At 42.7% G+C, this 19,138-nt stretch overlaps 1 protein-coding gene across 4 annotated transcripts in view; it reads left to right on the top strand.

Moving 5' to 3' along the window:
* FGF12 (fibroblast growth factor 12) overlaps window positions 1-18,905 on the top strand; it is a 287,001-nt gene extending 268,096 nt beyond the window's left edge. For 3 of the 4 annotated variants that reach the window (XM_089508686.1, XM_089508687.1, XM_089508685.1), the window contains 2 exons: window positions 5,166-5,364; window positions 18,265-18,901. In XM_089508686.1, the coding sequence (XP_089364812.1) occupies window positions 5,166-5,364; window positions 18,265-18,383 (318 nt within the window). In that variant the 3' untranslated portion in view covers window positions 18,384-18,901. Of the gene's footprint in view, window positions 1-5,165; window positions 5,365-18,264 lie in introns of all 4 variants that reach the window. The other variant, XM_089508684.1, reaches the window with a different exon arrangement.
* Window positions 18,906-19,138: the final 233 nt, after the last annotated feature.

Raw genomic sequence — 19,138 nt, 5'->3', positions numbered from 1 at the left:
TTTCTCAGGGAGGGGATGTTTAGCAAATGTACTCCATGTTGATGAAGGCAGTTTGAACTCTGGACTCTGCTAAACTTTTCATAGAGTAGACAAGGTTGCATGGAGCCTTTAAACATTTGATCCAGCAACAGCTGGTGGCTTTTATGTTGGGGTGATAGTGAGTCTGTTCTTGGTTCTAGGGCTGAACTGTGAAGGAACCATACTATTCTTTTAAAGTTCAGACTTAAATCCAGGACAGATTCACCATCCCACTGACCTGGAAGCCACCAGTTTGTACAAAGTGAATGAAAAATAATAAGGAAAACATTTTTGTGATTTTAAGATTCACCCAACAAATAATCTTTATGATGTGTAAGAGCCCCCTCCTTCTCTCTCCATCCAAATACATTCTATTTTCCCTTCCACATATCTTTTCCTCTTTTGTTCCTTCCTTCTCTTTTTCTTTTCAAACAAGAGTGGGGGAAAGAAATGCAGCAGAAGCCATTCAGAAGGGTGTGAGTTCAGCTGGAAAACGGCCCTCTTGTCAGGGAACATAGCGTTTGGAACGGATGCAAATGTATTCAAATTTCATTAAACAATACATTGATTCAAAAGCACAGGATTAATCATTTCAAAATGTTTCAATGGTTGACAGCACCATAGACATATGTTGCTGTTTTCTTAAGGCTGGAAACAAGACTGGAGCACACAGACAACAGCAGGAAATTAAACTATCCAAATACAGTAGTTTTATTATTGTTTTAAAATAATACAATCCAGCCATTCCAAGTGTTAGATTGTACACCTTCCACCACAACAAAGGCACTGCTGTATAAAAAAACATGCATAAGCTGATGGAATCACATTATCATTTTTATACAATACACTCACTCTTAGCAAAATGCAACACACAACTATAAAATACCAATGAATACATTTTTAATTGCACGTGCACCCAACTGAGTATGTTCTGTAAACTGACAATGGGAGCAATGATTCCATTTAAATGTGAATTTTTGTTGTTGTTTCCATTCTAATGCTCATGGGAAAGAAAGGAGAGCTGTAAACACAGGACATTTCCTAAAGAAGGAAAACTATGTTTCAGCACTGCTATCTTCACTTTGTTCCCTGATTCCAGATGTCCAAACCATTGAATACAATGCAGAGTCCCTTATTTATGGGTCTTCTGTATTCATCATTCTACATCCTTGAGGTCCCATCCCAAAAGAAAAACCCTTTCCTTGGAGAAGGTGCTCCCTTCCACTTAACAAGGTCCAGGTTGGTTGCAATGGCTGATCCTGCAGATTGGGATGCTGCCCCTGAAAAACTCTTGTGTACCATTTTTGACACAGCCTAATCTGTGACTTGGCTGTGCCACACACTTCTTGCAGCAAGAGTGTTGATGTCCTGTTATCAGTGCCACAGCTTCACTACAGCTGAAGACAGTGGTGGATGGCCAGTGGGGAAATGGGGTGAATCCACTCTTAAGTTTTATTCTTAAAGGTGCTTTCCAGGCTGCTGTATCTTATCTTCTTCCAATGGGTTCAGAATCTTGGGGAGCTCCTTTAATGTTCAAATTAAACCCTGAAGCATGTTCATCAACCAGCTAACAGGGGAGTCAAGGGCTTAGGAGGAGGAGACAATACTGAGCCTGAAATATCCAAAAGCCAAAAGATTTTCTCCACCTGCAAGGCACCAGTGCGCTCCTGAGCAACCTGGTTTTCCACTTAGGCCCTTGGATGCACTAGTGCTCACACTGACCATGGCTTTTTTTTTGTCAGAAACAGATGGGATTCTGTTAGTGGCTTACATGTGCTTCAGAGTCTATTGGACAATTCTGCCAAATGCACAATAGAATCATAGAGTTAGAGGGTACCCCCAAGGGCCATCCAGTCCAATGCTATTCTGCCATGCAGGAAGACACAATCAAAGTATCCCCGATAGATGGCCATCCAGCCTCTGTTTAAAAACTTCCAAGGTCAGACCACATAACACCTGTATTAAAATCTCTTCACTGGCTGCCAATTCGCTTCTGGGCCCAATACAAAATGTTGGTTATTACCTTAAAAGCCCTACATGGCTTGGGCCTGAGTTACTTGAGGGAACGCCTCTCCCTACACAATCCGCCCCGCACTCTCAGAATAACTGGGAAGTATCTACTTGAGCATCCCAAGGTGAGACTAAGAACTACTCACCAAAGAGCATTTACGGCCATGGTACATACGCACTGGAACAATCTTCCGGAAGAGATCCGACTTATATTTATCCTGGATGCCTTCAAGAAGGCGCTGAAAACTCACCTCTTCCAATTAGCATATCCCCCTTACTCTCTATAATAGAATATCATTCCCAAACAGGAGCCTACCTCAAAATGCTAATTAGGATTGCATATTGCATGTTTTTAGAGAGATGATTGTTTTTATACTTTGTTTTAATAATTGTTACTGGAATTGTTTGTAATTGCATTTGTATCTGTATTGTTGTATTATATACCCTGATGTAATCCCGCTTCGATCCATCGGGAGAAGCGGGAAAATACAAATAAAACGTATTATTATTATTATTATGATTCTACCAGACTCCAAGGCAACATCTTCCACTTTTGAACAGTGCTTACTGTCAGAAAGTTCTTTCTAGTGTTGAGGTAGAATATCTTTTCCTGTAACTTGAATTCATTGCTCCATGTCTTAGTCTCTCAAGCTGCAGAAAACAAGCTTGCTCCATCCTCAATAGGACATCCCTTCAGATAGTTAAACATGGCTATCATGCCCCCCTCTTAAGTTTCTCTTCTCGGGGCTTAAGCCACTCCACATAGGGCATGGTGGGTTCCAGACCTCTCACCATTTTGGTCACCCTTCCCTTGACCTGAATGTCCACATTAAGTTCAAGATCTTGGAAGCTGGGTTGGTGAGAAATGAAACAGCTCTCTACCTCTCCTCCTCCTTTTTGGTACCAATACAAAAAAAGGGATCTACCAATAGTAGCTACCAATAGTAAATACCAATAGTACTAATAGTACCAATAGTACCAGTAGTAGCTACCAATAGTAGCTACTTTTGCCAGAGAGAGAGAGAGAGATTACAAAACAAACATCTTAGGACAAACTATCACAAAACACTTTGCTTGGTCCTGATATCAGAAAATGCTTGGAATTCTGTTATTTGTCTAATTGTAAATCCATTTGTAAGCTTTCCATCTTTAATCGGTAGATTGTTCTTCCATGCAACATAAGGCGATTAGTTGGCTTCTGTCCATTTTAATTAGGGGGCCTGGGGCTTTAGAGCAACCTTCTTTAACCTTTTATTTTCTTTTAATGATGTTCTGGTTTCAGTATGGTTTCTATAAGGGAGAAAAAATGGAAATATTGTGAGATCCTTTCTTCTGAAGAATAAATATAGGTTTTTGTTTGTTGAATTCTAAGTTATTTTGCTTTGGTTTCTGGAAAAAGATTTCTGTGCAAAGTCTTTGGCCAGAATCCTGTTATTTTACAGTCAGCCTTTGGTATCCAGGAACCCCCATGGATACCAAAATGTGTGGATGCTCAAGTCCCATTAAATATAATGGCATGGTGAAATGAAATGTTGTCCCTTATCCAAAATGGCAAAATCAAGGCTTGCTTTTTGGACTGTATACTTTTTTTGAATATTTTCAAGCCATGGATGATTTCAAGCCATGGATAAAGAATCTGTGGATATAGAGGGCTAGCTGTATTTTATTTATTGCACTTACATCCCAACTTTCCTCCCCAAATGGGATCAATTTAGTGACATACATGTGTGTAAGTTCCCCTCCAGTAGCAGTTGGACATTTTTCTCTAATGCAGAGGTCTGTATTAAGGTTGAAGGCCAGAGAAGCAGAGTTGTTCCAGTGCCACTTGTTCATTTTGTTTGCAAATGTGTGTTGCACCTGCAGTCGGGTATTTCACTGTTGTTTGTATATTCACTTGCACAACATTGTGATTCACTAATGCACAGTTGACATGTAGCTCTCAGTGGGAAATTACATTCTGTGTCTTTGACGGGGGAACTTGACCTTTATTTCAGTGGAATCAATTGAGAGTTACAGCAAATTTGATAGGTTAAATGGGAAGTGGACCTTTTGGTGAATGGGAGAGATTTGGTACATTGAGAGCTCAATCCCCATTCATTTTACAACTGTAGGAGGCGGGGGGAGGGCACATTAACCTTGGAGAGCCACATCCTCCACTGTGCACCCCCATCACACCTGCTTCTATACCAAAAGATCATTTGCCTCCAACTGCCCTCCAGGGACATGGTGGCATGTTTTTTGTGGCCTTCCTGGGCCTTTCGAGGGCATTTTGAGAAAATGTTTGTTTGAAATTTCATTTTGACTCATATGAGCAGTCCTGGGCACACAGGACAACGTGGAATTGCCCTCCACACACAGAGATCATTTTGGAGCAAAGAATATTTTCGCCACCCTTTGATGGTCAAAGAAACAGTCCTGGGCTCCAAATCATACTTTGTCCACCACAGTTTAGTACATTTTTGGTTGTAAACCATCACCATCATCATTAAGCTATCCAAGGTGCTGTTCTCTATCCACAAAATCAGTTCAGTACTTTGGCTTCATTTGCTCTGCAGATTTCTTGCAGTTTGCTGCTGCTTTAATTGCCATGGCTCAATACTATAGAATTCTGCAGTTTGTAGTTTTGTGAGCTATTCTCTGTTAGAGAGTGCTGATGCCACAGCAAACTACAAATCCCAAGATTCCATAGGATAGAACCATGACAGTTAAAGTGGTGTCAAACTGCATTAATTCTGCAGTGCAGCAGCAGCGTCAGATAGAAAAAGTGGACTCAAACCCTGCATCTGATGCATCTGTGGAAGCAAACTTAGGTCTGTGAAAGCTAATACTACAACTTCTTTTGCACAGTTAATCTCAAAGGTGCTACAAGATCCTTCTATATGCTGATATTCCAGTCTAGCACTGCAATGTCTCTATGTTCTGCTTTATGTTCTTAAATCCTTCCTTTTAAGCCGTGGTTCCCTAAGCTTTCCTCTTCTTGGGCTGCCTCCTTTTTAATTTTATTTTCTCTTCATTAAAGAGATTACACCCAGATTTGCACAGCTTTATCTCTTGGCTCATGGCTACTTTTCTAAACAACTCCTGAGCTTAATCCCTTCTTTTCTTTCTTCCCTTCTATCCTTTTCCACTTGCTGCAGGACATCTTCACACCAGAGTGCAAATTTAAGGAGTCCGTCTTTGAAAACTACTATGTTATCTATTCCTCTACGCTGTACCGACAGCAGGAATCAGGGAGAGCCTGGTTTTTGGGACTCAATAAAGAAGGGCAGATTATGAAAGGGAACCGGGTGAAAAAGACCAAACCATCATCACATTTTGTACCAAAACCCATAGAAGGTAGGAGGAGCACTAGTTGTTATTTCTCCATGATAAGTGTGCATTGTTTTGTCATGGGGCAGGGAGCAGTTCTGGCATGTTGTGGATTTTGGGAAAGGCCAGGCAAAGCCAGACTAATGGCCCCATGGTTTAGCCTTCGTGTGGAATGGCAGGTTTGTGAAACTGAACCAAGTTACCAAATGTAGGCATGTTAATATCTAGCTTCTTTTTTTTTTTTGTCATAGCAAGTGAAGGCGGATAATTTCTGCCTTTTTCTCCTTGCTGTGAGGAAGACAAATGCTTCTGTACAATTCCCACGCAGTCTTCATACATTCAAAGTGTTTCAGGAAATTATTTGGTGCAGAAATACATGTGAGGTTTTTTGTTTTCTCATGGTGTTGTTTTTTTTTGTTTTTTGGCATAGGGTTTGTGAAATTTTGCACAAAAAGTATCTGTTTCCAGACATTTCAGTATTTTTTGTGCTAGACTGTTTTCTATACAAAAACAGCATCGTTTCACAACCACAAATCTTGCACAATAAAAAGCTTATACAAAAAACCTTGCACAACAAAAATTTTGCATAACAAAATGATGTGGCTATTGTTCATGCAAGATCTCGGGGTTTTGTGCAATGATATTGTTGTGTAAGATTTTTATTGTCTAAGATAGCTGCTTTTGGTTTTAAAAACAGAAACTTGGGGAAAGGTTTTTGTTTTTGCATAAAACCAAAAAATTCTCAACAAACAAACAAACAAAAAACAAACAAACAAAAAACCCCCAATGTATTTCTGCACAGAATAATTTGCTGAAAAAATTCAGAAGGTGAGCATTCTGGCTGAAAAATGCACAGATTTCTCACCGCTGTATTTTTTTTCTTCACTGTTTTTCCTGCATTTTGGCAAATCTGTTTTTCAGCCAGAAAACAAACAAAGAAACATGCATCTCATGTGCACCTCAGACATCCTGTTAGTGAAACATGCCCACTTGGACATATCCCTTTTCGGATGGGATACGGAGATGTATTCTGCAGCTTTTTTCATGCCATTCAGAAACTCCTGCAGCAGCTCTCAGACCATGCCTTTGGTGCTCCTTACTGATGGGGAAAAAGGGAGGAGAAGGTAATTCAGATGACAAAGTGCAGCTGGTCTGGGCTCTGAGGTGAAGCAAAAGGGAAGGTGCACATCTCAGAATACATCCTCATTTCTTTCCCCCTCCGAGCCAAGACCAGTGGCTTCTTCATCTGAATTGTTCCCCCCCTCTTCCATCCCCAACAACAGCAATGATCTCTTCTGGGATTTGTTGTCAAAAATGCCAAGGTCCCAAGACGGCACCCACAATCAATATTTAATAAAGGAATTTTATTAGCTCAATTGAAGCTGTTGGTGGGGCTTGGCCAACTAAAAGCAAGGATCAATACTGTGCATACCGGTTTCAAGAAACAGAACTCCAGAATGCAAGGTCCAAATGTAGTTTTATTTGTAAAAGGGAATCACCACTCACACAAACGCACATTCACACACATACAAGAACTAACGATATAGGACTGAAGAGGGCAATACTGTACTGATTCCAGAAGCAGAGGTTCCAGTTTGGGGGGAGGGTTGTGAGATGAAGGTGGATCAGCAGCCGAGCAGTCAAGCAAGATACTAACAGAATGTCTGTTTGACTAAGAACAAGATCCAATAGAGGGGATCATGGCCAGCAAATTTATAGGGCACAACATATCCTGGGGAAGATTTGGGGATTAAAAGGAAATTCCCAGAATGAGAAGGGAATTTGTAAATGGCCAGACAATCATTGCAAATGTCTCTGGACAATAGACTATCAGAGGGTACTTGGGTTTCTGTTCACTTGTGAACACAAGGTCTCTCACCCACCATCACTCCTGTCACTGAATGGATTATGAAAATTCCAATCTTGATGGCTCTATCCTGTCCATGTGCTCTTGAGCATTCCCCATGCTGAGCCAATCAGATCTTCTTCTATGGTAACGGATGTCCTTATATGCCATGGCTAGTTTTCTGCATTGGGGGTGCCTTCTTGGCTACATGCCTTAAACATCCCTGTTGATATCAACTTTATATTGAAAAAGAGGAGGGGTGCAAGTGGGCCAGATCATGGGTAACAGGTTTGATAGCTACCGGTGAGGACACAGAATGGTGTGGGGAAAGTGTTACACTCCAGCTCTTGACATACAGTCTTGACTGTCATGTGCATTCACACCCATATAAGCATCCCATGTGCACCTGTGGGCAGAACAGCATCACATGCACAACTCCATTTTCACAACCTTGAATTCATTGCATCATTCTACAACAGTCAGAAATGCTCGGTCGCTTTCACACAAGATCTGACACATGTAAGACATCCCACAGGATTCCAACCTAATCTGTGGAAGTAATGATCCATTGCAACATGCACAGGTTTCAAATGACGACAAGGATGTAAATCCTCTATTAAAATAGGCTTTGACAATACAAGATACTTTGCCAAGATGTCACAGACGATCCTAGGAGTTTTCTTCCAGGTTGTTCCTCCTCTGTGGTATTGCAAGAGATCTCAGACCCTACTTGCTGCACCTCTCCTTGAAACACTTGTGGTATTGACCCACAGACTGTGTGAGGAGAAGATACATTTATATTGATCATGGAAACATTGACTTCTCAGCTTGTTTGTTTTAGCAAATTGCTGAAATTAAAATTCATGCAGTAACAATGGGCTTAAGCAATACAAATTACGTCCCTGTAACAAAGGATTCAGTATTGATCCTCAGAGTTGATTCAAAATGCAGTCAAGGATGAAGGCTCTTACTACATTTTGGTCACGTCTTCATCAAGGCGTGTTTGTATGACATGCATATTTCCCACTAGTAATTAAGCAGAGTTATTTTTGGGTAAAAGGGGAGTAATCCCATTTATGGAAACAGACCTGAAAATGCAAAGTGTCCTTTCTTGATTGTTGCAAGCCTCAAAAATGCAGGACTTTAAATTGTCAGGTACACTTCCACACAGTGCTTTGCTTATAAAACTAGAAGCAACTGGGGTCATACAACAAGATGGCTATATAACACCTCCAGTATCAGAAAACCCTATAGGATCTTGGCTACTCCCAAGGGTAAAGTTGCCCTCCTGCCCCAGTTGTGACCTTCCTTGGAGGCTGCTGTGGGAACAGAATGCTGGGCTAGAGAAACCTTTGGCCTGACACATTGTGATTCTTCTTATGTCCTTAGGAGGTCAGGCTGGGAGATCTGCAGTTTCCAGAACCTCCCTTTTGTCTCTTTTCAAAGGATTGTTTTTGCCATAATGGCTGGAGATGCCCATGTGGGATGCTGAATTCATTTAGGGTTTTACCCTGAACTGTAAAGGAACTATCCAAGGTGTTGAATACAAAATGTTGTTCATGACCTATAAAGCCCTCTATGGTTTTGGTACGGACAATCTGAAGAACCATATCTTCCCATACAAACCTGCAAGAATACTAAGATCTCCATTGGAAGGCTTTCTGTTGATCTTATCACCATCCTAGACTCACTTGGTGAGGACACGAGAAACAAGACCTTCTCAGTGGTTGCCCCCAAACTCTGGAACTCCCTTCCACAGGAGACTAGGTTGGCCTCATCCCTGCTTACCTTTCATTGGCAATCACAACCTGCTTTTCTTTAAGTAGGCTTTTAATCTATAATCTTTGTCAGGGAGGCTTTTATACAGTGTGTGTGTATAATTATGGCCCGGTACATACCGGCCCTTTAAGACGCCCTCGTCACATGCTAGGGTTGCCTTGGGGCTGCGCTTCCACACTCCTTTCAACCCTAGCACGTGACGAGGGCATCAAAATGTCGGTGCCCTGTACACATGGGTGCCGCCATTGTTACGCAAGTGCTGCACAGCATCCGCATGGCACCTCATGGCACTTGTGTAACAAGTGCGCCAGTGGTGCACTGTGGCACACTCATTACAGCACCACTGCAGCATATTCTGCCGGCGGGAAGCCTCACCATTTGGTGGCTGAGGCTTCCTTCTGGCAGAAAAACAGGTGCTGGCAGGCTGCCCTTTTTGGGCGGCCTGTACCCCGCCTGAGTTTTCAACTTTTGTTTGTTTAATGCAATTTTATATTGTTTTTGCAAGCTGATTTTAATTGTTTTTAACTGTAAGGTTTTAAACTGAATTTTATCTGTGAGCCACCTTGGGAGAAAGTCAGCATATAAATGAAATAAATATATAAACCAACCAACCAACCCTGTTGTGGGGATAGCATGCTGAAAATCGTAAGCTTTGTAACTACATCCAACTGATGGAAGAGCACTCTCTCAAATCCCAGCTACCTGTGGTCTCTGGTCCTATGGTAATAGCTTCCTGGGACTTCCCACTACAGAGCACAGCTCAAGGTTCCTCCCCCCGACAGTTCTAGAATCGTAGAGTTCGAAGGGACCCTTAAAGGCCATCCCATCCAGCCCCCTTCTGCCATGCAGGAGGACACAATCAAAGCACTCCCTGTGACAGATGGCCATCTGGCCTCTCTTTACAAACCTCAAAAGACGGAGACTCCACCTTTTGTCCTTCTACTGGCAAAATGCCATCTCTCTTTCTCTGCCTCTCCCCAATGCAGTTCTCCTCTTCACACATGCACATCCAGCAACATCTGTGATAAACAGGTTTTGGGCACTGTCTCTGTCCAGGAAACAGTCAGGGGGCCTCTCTTGAATCCTCTCAAACAGATGGTGGAGAGAAAGAAGGGAGGGAGGAGTGACAGTTTCTAAGCTGGCTGCAAGCTGGCTGTCATAAAGCCCCTGTTCTGCTGCATCCTCAAGGTCGTTGCTGCACTGAAGCAGCCCTGCTTCCTGCTTTGGAAGTCATGGAATTAGAAATTGTCATAGGCAACTTTCCATTTTGGCCACAAATCCCAGTTTGGAGCATCCATCCCCTTGGATGAGATGGATTCAGGAAAACAGTGCTATTGGTGGATACTGTCAGAACCCTGCCTTTCAGCCTGTCACTGCCTGTCTCTGGCACACCATTCCAATATGCTTTGCATCACATAACATGGCCTTCTTGGGCAAGAGCTTTGCAATCTTTCCCATATCCTCTCTTTAAAAAGCAACAATGTGATAGAGTTTGCTAAAGGTCAGAGAGTTACGATATTGGGTTTTTGAGCATAAGACGACTTTCAAAGTGTCCCAGCAGTTTGTAGTCTGTTGGACTATGCACCCAGTACCAGTGGCAGCTGGTGGCTCCCATGTTAGAAAGGCAGTAAATCTGTTCTGGATTTTTTTTGTGAACATTAAAGGAGCTATCTAAGGTGCTGGACCTATTTGGTGGGAATAGGGTTAGATCATATAATCATATTGTTGGGAGAGACTTTAAGGGCCATCCAATCCAACACCCTTCTACCATGCAGGAAGACACCATCAAAACCTACCTGCCACATATGGCCATCCAGCCTCTGTTTGAAAACCTCCAAAGAATGAGACACCACTCTATTGAATCTGAGGCAGCATCTTCCACTATCAAACAGCTCTTACCATATGGAAGTCCTTCCCAATATTGAGGTGGAATCCTTTTTCCTGTAGTTTGCATCCATTGCTCTGGGTCCTAGTCTCTGGAGCAGCAGAAAACAATCTTACTTCATTCCCAATATGACATCCTTTCCAATACTTAAACATAGCTATCATGTCCCTTCTTAACCTCCTCTTCCCCAGACTAAACATACCCATCTCCCTGAGACACTCTCCATAGGGCATGGTTTCCAGCCTTTCATCATTTTGGTTGCCCTCCTCTGGACATGCTCCAGCTTGTCAATATCCCACTTAAATTGTGGTGCTCAGGACTGGACACAGTATTCCAAGTGAGTTCCAACCAAAGCAGAATAGAATGGGACCATTACTTCCCTTGATTTAGATAATGCCTTTAAAATCTGAACTAAACTTCAGAATGGATTCGACACTGAGAAGGTATATAAATTTTCATCTGTTTCATCTCTGTATGCAGACACAAATAATGTATGTGGTTCTTTCCCTGCTGCAGAAGAGAACAGAGATACTTAAACAATTTATGCTGGTGTACCTGCCCATTAGCCCTTGTGTGATGGTAGGAAATAATACACGGTGGCTGTTTTATCAATTCCATTGAATCAAGTGGTACATTAAAAAGTCACTGGTAGATAATTGCACACTACCCAAGAATGCACAACTGCATGACTGGGATTCTGTGGGTTAACCCCACTCAAAGTGAACCCATTCAATCAGTAATTGAATGGTGAATCATTCATGGGGAAATCCATGTGATTCACACAACTCTTGTGGGCTAGGGAGGCTTGTCCAACAGACCCAAGCTCACCTTCTGCTGCCTGTTTCACCACATCCATGCAAAACACCCCTGTTGGTGTTGTCTGTTAGCTGAGCTCAGATCTCCAAGCTCCAGGTCCTGGGGTTGCAGCTATACAAAGAGTTAGTTAAACTCTAGTCAGGATAAAAAAATAAGATGGGGGTCCTTGTGAAATGGTTACATTTGCCAAGCTTTGTTTATGCAACTAGGAGCTGTAGGCATCCATTGCACAATGGCCCGAAAAGTACAACTGTATGTATGCATGTGAGCAAGGGAACTCATACAGATCTATGACACTAATAGGATTCCACCCAAACTTTCAAAGGATTGCTCCCCATGGTGACACTTGGATCTGGTGACTATATCCCTTCTTGCTGCCTGACGGCATCCACCAGATCGCAGAATAACTAACATTTTAGACATGTGTGACTTACCCAGCTCAGCCATGTAAACCCACTGGGTGATCTTGGGCACATCACATTCTCTCAGCCTCAGAAAATGTCAATGGCAAACCCCCTCTGAAGAAACTTGCCAAGAAAACCATAAGTTGGAAAGGACTTGAAGGCACACAACAACAATATCAAAAGACTTAAGGTCTGTGGTGAAGGTCTTTCCCTTGATCTCTGAGGAAGTGCAGGAATAAGACTGATGATGTGCCCACAAAAAATACAAGGAGGTACCTACACAGTATATGGCACTGATGAATAGTAATGCACAATCCAAGAATGGGCAGCTACATGTCCAAAAGTTCAGACTTGTGGAACTCCACTTAGGCAACTGTGAAATAAATTTGGTTGTTATACAATGGCCAAAGATGTTCAATCGCACCTGTCCACAAAACACCAACAGGATGCCAGTCAGTTAGTTGGATGCAATGCTGTGACACTAATATGTCCAGACTAAGTTGGCAATTCAGCATGCATGAGTTGCTCCTTCTTTGGAATATTGTCCCAGTTAATATTAACCACTGCCACCATTTTTCAAACCCGAAGTAGGCTTCCATCCCATTTTGAGATTTTTCTTTCTGCCATTCTTAGTGCTTTATGCATCCCAAAGTGGGTCTCAAGACCAGTTGGGCAGGCCTGCTTTAAAGAATGCCCAGCATACCATGTTGTTGTGTGCCTTCAAGTTGTGTCTGACTTATGGTGACCCTATCATGAGGTTTTCTGGGGCTGAGGATGTGTGACTCACCCAAGGTCACCCACTGGGTTCTCATGGCTGAGCAGAGAATTGAACCCTGATCTCCAGAGTTATAGTGTAACACTCAAACCACTGCACCATGCTGATTCTCTTAAGCATGCCTTCTGCTGTAAATTTCTTTTACTAGGATTCACCCACAACAAATGCTCCAGAATCTTCTCAAGAAAAGAGGGATGTTCAGTTAAATTCCAGCGGCACAGAAAGCTCATAAACAGGAACTGTCTTCCCTGAATGGACTTAATATGCCTTTCAGAGACTCAGCACACAGTGGAGCCTGGTATTATAAAATGCTCTGTAGCCCTATAAACTGGCTCAGGATGCCACTGAGAACCCTGCTAGCTGCCATGTACTGGCATATCTCTCTTCTTTAAAGAGCCATCTTCTCTCCGGAGGGCCAGAGAGAAAAGGGGGCAAGGTTTGCCTGAAGGACTCAGAACTGGGTGAGGCCTCTTTGCCCTGGTGGGCATCTCAGTTGCTTTGGAGCTGTAAGATGTTTATCATATGAGCCATAGCTTGGAAAAGTTACTTTTTGGAATGACAGCCCTGCAAGAGAGAAGGATGATAGAAAGGGTATTCCAGAGGAATTAGTGCAGGATGCATGCAGGAGGGTTTCATGCCAAAAACCAGGGGTAGGGGAAACCACTTGTAGCCCCAAGTCTGTATTTCCTCCAGCCCTGGAACACACTTTCTCTGACTCCCAAAATGGGCACTTGGCCTCACCTAGAAGCCTCTGAGAGTAGAGAATTATCTGTAAAATAGTTTGCAGCCCCTCCTGCTGCACTGTTGATATTTAGTTAGTTTTCAGAACCACGAATGGATTTTCAACCACATCCATTTTATTCCTTTTTTAAGAGGAGCATTTTGGCAGTCCATGTGGCCCCTGGAAGGTCGCTAACACACAATATTGGGAACCAGACATAATGGTTGCCCACGTCCCTCCTTTCTCTGCAATTTTAGCAAAGCCAATAGGAGTATAGTGTCCAGATCAAGGGAAGTCATAGTCCCACTGTATTCTGCTTTGGCAATTCAGGCTTCATCTGGAATAATCCTGTGTCCAGTTCTGGGCACCATAATTCAAAAAGGATGTTGAGAATCCAGAGGAGGGTGACCAAAGTGGTGAAGGGTCTGGAAACCTCCAAGTCCTACGGTGAGTGGTTTACGGAGATAGATGTATGTTTAACCTGGAGAAGAGAAAGTCAAGAGGAGACATGATAGCCATGTTTAAATATTTGATGGGCTGTCAGACTGAAGGGTGGAAGAAGCTTGTTAATAATAATAATAATAATACATTTTATTTATAGACCGCTATTCCGCAATGATCATAGCGGTGATCATTGTTGGTGACATGGTAACCATGTTTGAAAAAATTTCATATTGAGGGTGGAGCAAGTTGCTCCAGAGGCCAGGGCACAGAGCAACAGATTCAAACTTCAGGAAAAGATATTCCGCCCAAACATTAGGAAGAACTTCCTGCCCATAAGAGCTGCTCAACAGTGGAAGACACAGGATGCCTCGGAGGGTGATGGAGTCTCCTTCTTTGGAGGTTTCTAAAGAGAGGCTGGATGTACATCCATAACAGGGAAGGCTCTGATAGTGTATTCCTGCAGGGCAGAATGGGGCTGGATAGGATGGCCCTTGGGGTCCCTTTCAACTCTATAATTCTGTTATTCTATTCGGAGTGACAGGTCTGCTCCTGTTATGGCTGGTTTGTCAGACACCTTGGTACCCAGAGAGAGAAAGCTTTTGGAAATTGTCTACAGAACTTTTCTTTGATAAAATAAAAATCCCAGTGTGGTCTACAATAAAAACAATAACACATAACAAAACTGATTGCTAGAAAGAATAAGGCATTATGGGCACAATAAAATCAGTAGAATACAGTTATTGGCGTATAGAGCTGGAAAGGATTTCTAAAGGCCATCTAGTTCAACTTCCTGCCATGCAGGCATATACAACTAAAGCATCCTAAGAGATGTCCATCCAATCTTTGTTTAAAGACCTCCTAAGAAAGAGAGTCCATCATCCTCCAAGGAAGCATATTGCACTGCCAAAGTGCTTTTACCGTCAAGACCTTCTTTCTAATGTTTAGGTGGAATGTTATAATGCCTTAGAATCATGGATTTGGAAGGGACCACAAGGGTCAGGCTAGAGAACCAGCTGTAATCTACTGAACTCTATTGCACCAGAGGCCTCTAACTGGGAATTCTGTGATCACAGAATCAAAGAATCATAGAGATCAAAGGTCCCATCAAAGACCACATCCTGACATGTGCCTTCCATTCAAGAACACATAACTTAAAGCATTCATGAAAAATGCCAATCCATCCTCTGTTTAAAGACTTCCAACAATGGAGAATCCACCACCCTCCAAGGCAGTGTCTTCCACTGTAGAATAGCTCTTACAGTCAAGAAGTTCTTCCTAATGTTTTGGTGGAACTTTTTCTTTCTTTGTCCTTTGAATCTATTGGTTCATGTCCAACCCTCTGTAGCCACAGGAGGGGAAAGCTTGAATATTTCATTAAAAATGAAAGCAACAGTCATTTCATTGTTTTAATGAAAGTGTTCATTGGTTCATTCTTTTTAGAAACAATTCATTATTTCATTTAAGAGAGAGCAGATGTGCACACTTGCCTTCTTAGAAAAAGGTTTCAGCTTTGTTCAACAGCAGAATATGCTGCCTCAGAGGGTGGTGGAGTCTCCTTCTTTGGAGGTTTTTAAACAGAGGCCGGATGGTCATCTGTCACAGGACGGGTTTTGATGGTGTCTCCCTGCATGGCAGAATGGGGTTAGACTAGATGGTTCTTGGGGGTACTTTCCAACTCTAGCATTGTATGAACCTATGAGTTAGAGTTGAAAACTGTTGGGCCCAAGGTTTGGGGGCTCCAACCTCATATGAGGCTTCTACTTCAGTTCTGAAATTAGTGCCTCTTTTCTAAGTCTACTTAGTTTGGCTTCTGTGAAATGTGTGCCTTGTGGCTCCAATCTACAGCAGCCATTTTGTGATAGCTGCCTCTCTCCCTTTCCACCCAAGGTTATGAGCTGACATGTGGCTTGTGTAAATCCCAGCAAGCAGAGGGGTAGATGGATTATGCTACATGAGCACTCTGTGGAATAGCAATGCTATGCAACCAAATGAAGAACCATATGCACACTGAAATGGGGGAGGCCAAATTCAACAAAGGCAGAGGGAAATACATTGGCCATGAATACTCATCCACATGCCCATTGGACCCACGTAGACAACTCAGCTTCCATGAAAAAAAGTTTAATCACTTTCAAAGGGGAATGCACACGTGTGAAAGATTCTAGCAGATTCTGCCCCAAAGGGTACATGCCATGCATCCATTGAGCTATGTTCTAGTATATGATGAGCTTAGATTAGGACTGGAGAACCTCTCCATGCCTGGATTGGGGGATTTGGGTTTGCATTGTGATTGAAGAGTGCAAGTCCTGATATGTGAAATTGTGCCTTAAATGTGCTACTCATTCCTTATGTTGAATGGTAAGACCATGTAACCTAGCATGTAACCGGACATATAATCCTATGTGTGGCGCTACTTGAACAACACCATAGTATGCACTAATGACTTGCCTGTACATCCCTGAAACATAGTGTGCCATGTGCATTTGTGCACAATTCACAACCAGGGCCAATGGCACCACATGTACAACTCTCCTTCTGGAACCTAGAACTGGATGTGGATATTCTATGTCAGACAAAGATGTCCACTTGCTCCTGTTGGAGAGCGTATGGTGCATCTACAGTGTAACAATAATGCAGTTTGATAATACTTTAAATGTTGTAGCTCCATCCTATGGAATCCTGGAATTTGTAGTTTTACAAGGTTTGTAGTCTTCGCTGCCAAAGAGCCCTGGTGGCTCACAAATCCCAAGATTCTTTAGGATGGTGCCATGGTGGTTAAAGTGGAGTCAAACTGCATTATTGCTGCAGTGTAGATGCACCCTTAGACATACACAAAACAACAACAGAGTTCTAGACTCCCTCCCATTTGAGAAGAACAGCCTCCTGCCTTATTGCATCCATCACAGAGCTGACCTTAAATCAACTCAGAAGGCCGTGGTCTGCTTTGGCTCAAAACTAGAAAGGATGAATTGCTTCTTAGCTACAAACAGTCCAGATCAAAGGCCCTGGTGATCTGGATCATTTGAGGGTGCCTGGGTCTACCAGGTCCAAGCAGCCAGGCTGCTCTATTGTTTCGCTCTGATAAGATGCCAAAGTCGGGCAGAAGATTGACCTTCCTGCCTTCTTAAGAGCTGACTGAATTAATGCCAAGAGGCAAGGGGACCATGAGCTGGGACTCCACTTTGTTCACCGTTCATCTAAGGCTCTCAGTTGAAACAAAACATGGGGAGAGGAGGGGGTTCAAGAATCTTATCTCTTAACGTCCAGAACCCCCTGCTTTGGCCACTGGGCCTTGGGAAGGCCTGGACTTGAAAGGGGAGGATGGGGACTCTCTATAGTCAAAAAGAGGGAAAAAACAGCTTTCAGGAAAGGGAGGAAGAGAGAGACAAGAGGAGTGCATTCTGCAAAAAAGCCTGTTAGCTTCTGGTAGCAAAAATAGACAAAAAGCCCCCCCTTAAATACCTTAGAAATTTAACCCATAATAAAATGTGGCACAGGCTTTTTTCTTTTAGACAGAACTGCCCCCTTCCCCTTCCCCTTCCCCTTCCCCTTCCCCTTCCCCTTCCCTTTATTCTTACCCCCAAACCATTGTCTGTGACGCCAGAACTGGCACTGACTTCCTTGTTTTCGTCCTCAACCCCCTCCCCCCCGCCCCCATTTCTAGAATACAATTCATTTCTCGCCCGAATCTTCCCAAAATTTTTTATTGTATTGGTGTTGGAATGTTTTAAAGATTTTACCTGTATAATTTCTTTTTAGGGGTTATTCAATGATTTAATGACTGGGGGGTGGGTTGAGGGTTTAGGGGGGTTTAATTGTATTTTTATATTGTTATTTTATATTCATAGTGCTGTAATCCACTTTGATTCCTTGAGAAAAAGCAGAATATAAATAAATACGGTTGTTGTTGTTGTTGTTTCTAAATGTATTTTCTTCGTCTTCTTAGGAGAATGCCTTTAGCCAGAATCTTGGTGGTGTCTTGCTTCTGTATCAGTTCCCTTCCACATGTGGTTGTACTCTTTTGCCCATTGTACAATGGATATACAGGTTGAATCACCATTAACTGAAATGCTTGGGACCAGAAGGATGTTGGATTTCATTTGTTTATTGAAATATTTGCATTTACATAATGAGATCTCTTGGAGATGGGATCCAAGTCTAAGTGTGGAATTTGTAAATGTTTTTTGCATGCCTCTTTTAAGATCTCGGGGTGTAATATGTGCTTCCTATTTTCCTCCTCTCTTTTCCTTTCTGCAGTGTGCATGTACAGAGAGCCTTCCCTGCATGAAATTGGAGAGAAACAAGGCCGCTCCAGGAAAAGTTCAGGAACGCCCACCATGAATGGAGGCAAAGTGGTCAACCAGGACTCCACATAGCGGAGAGGACCGCTGCCGCTGTCACCACCACCACCCTGCCCCCTGCATCCGACTCCTGCCCACCCGCCCATCCCGCCCAGCAAGTCCTCACGGAGACGACAGCGACCAACTGAGCCAGGCAGGGGCTTCCAAGGAGCGGCTGCAAGTTCAGAACTCAACCTTTCCCTCGGTCTAGGATGGGAAGACCTTGCCTGTTGCGACGTTTTAGGATACAGAACACCCACCCACACACCCACACACCGAGCGAAGAGGGGGTGAAACAACAACAAAGTATATATTTTCAATCAGGACTCCATTAACATTATATATATATATGTGTGTGTGTGTGTATATATATACTGTACATATATATATATATACACAGCAAAACTGTTTGCTCTGTGATCAAGGGGGAGGGAGGAATTGATCATCTCTGCATAATAAATAATAATTATTTAAAAATATACGAATTATAATAAATTAATTATTATCTAACAGGAATAAATACATAATAAAGGTGTTATCTTTAAAAAAAAATAAAAACAACAACACATTTGCTTTTGGAGAATCCAACTTGGTCTGTGATGTGGAAGCTGGTAAAGAAAAATAGGAGACTTTTGGAGATGTGGGGGAAAGTGTCATTTCATAACTCAGGGATGGCTGTGGACATGCCTCATGTCCGTGGAGAGGGGTCAAACCTAGTCTGAGTTTTAGGGCATGTCTACATGGACCAAATGACCTGGTTTGCCCCTGCCCTCTCATTGCTCTATCTAGAC

Source organism: Sceloporus occidentalis, unplaced genomic scaffold, assembly GCF_023333645.1.
Source record: "Sceloporus occidentalis isolate IW3139 unplaced genomic scaffold, rSceOcc1.0.p SCAF_2, whole genome shotgun sequence".
Classification (NCBI taxonomy): Eukaryota; Metazoa; Chordata; class Lepidosauria; order Squamata; family Phrynosomatidae; genus Sceloporus; species Sceloporus occidentalis.
The sequence above is the reverse complement of the archived record's forward strand: the minus strand, read 5'-3'. Positions and strand labels throughout refer to the sequence as shown.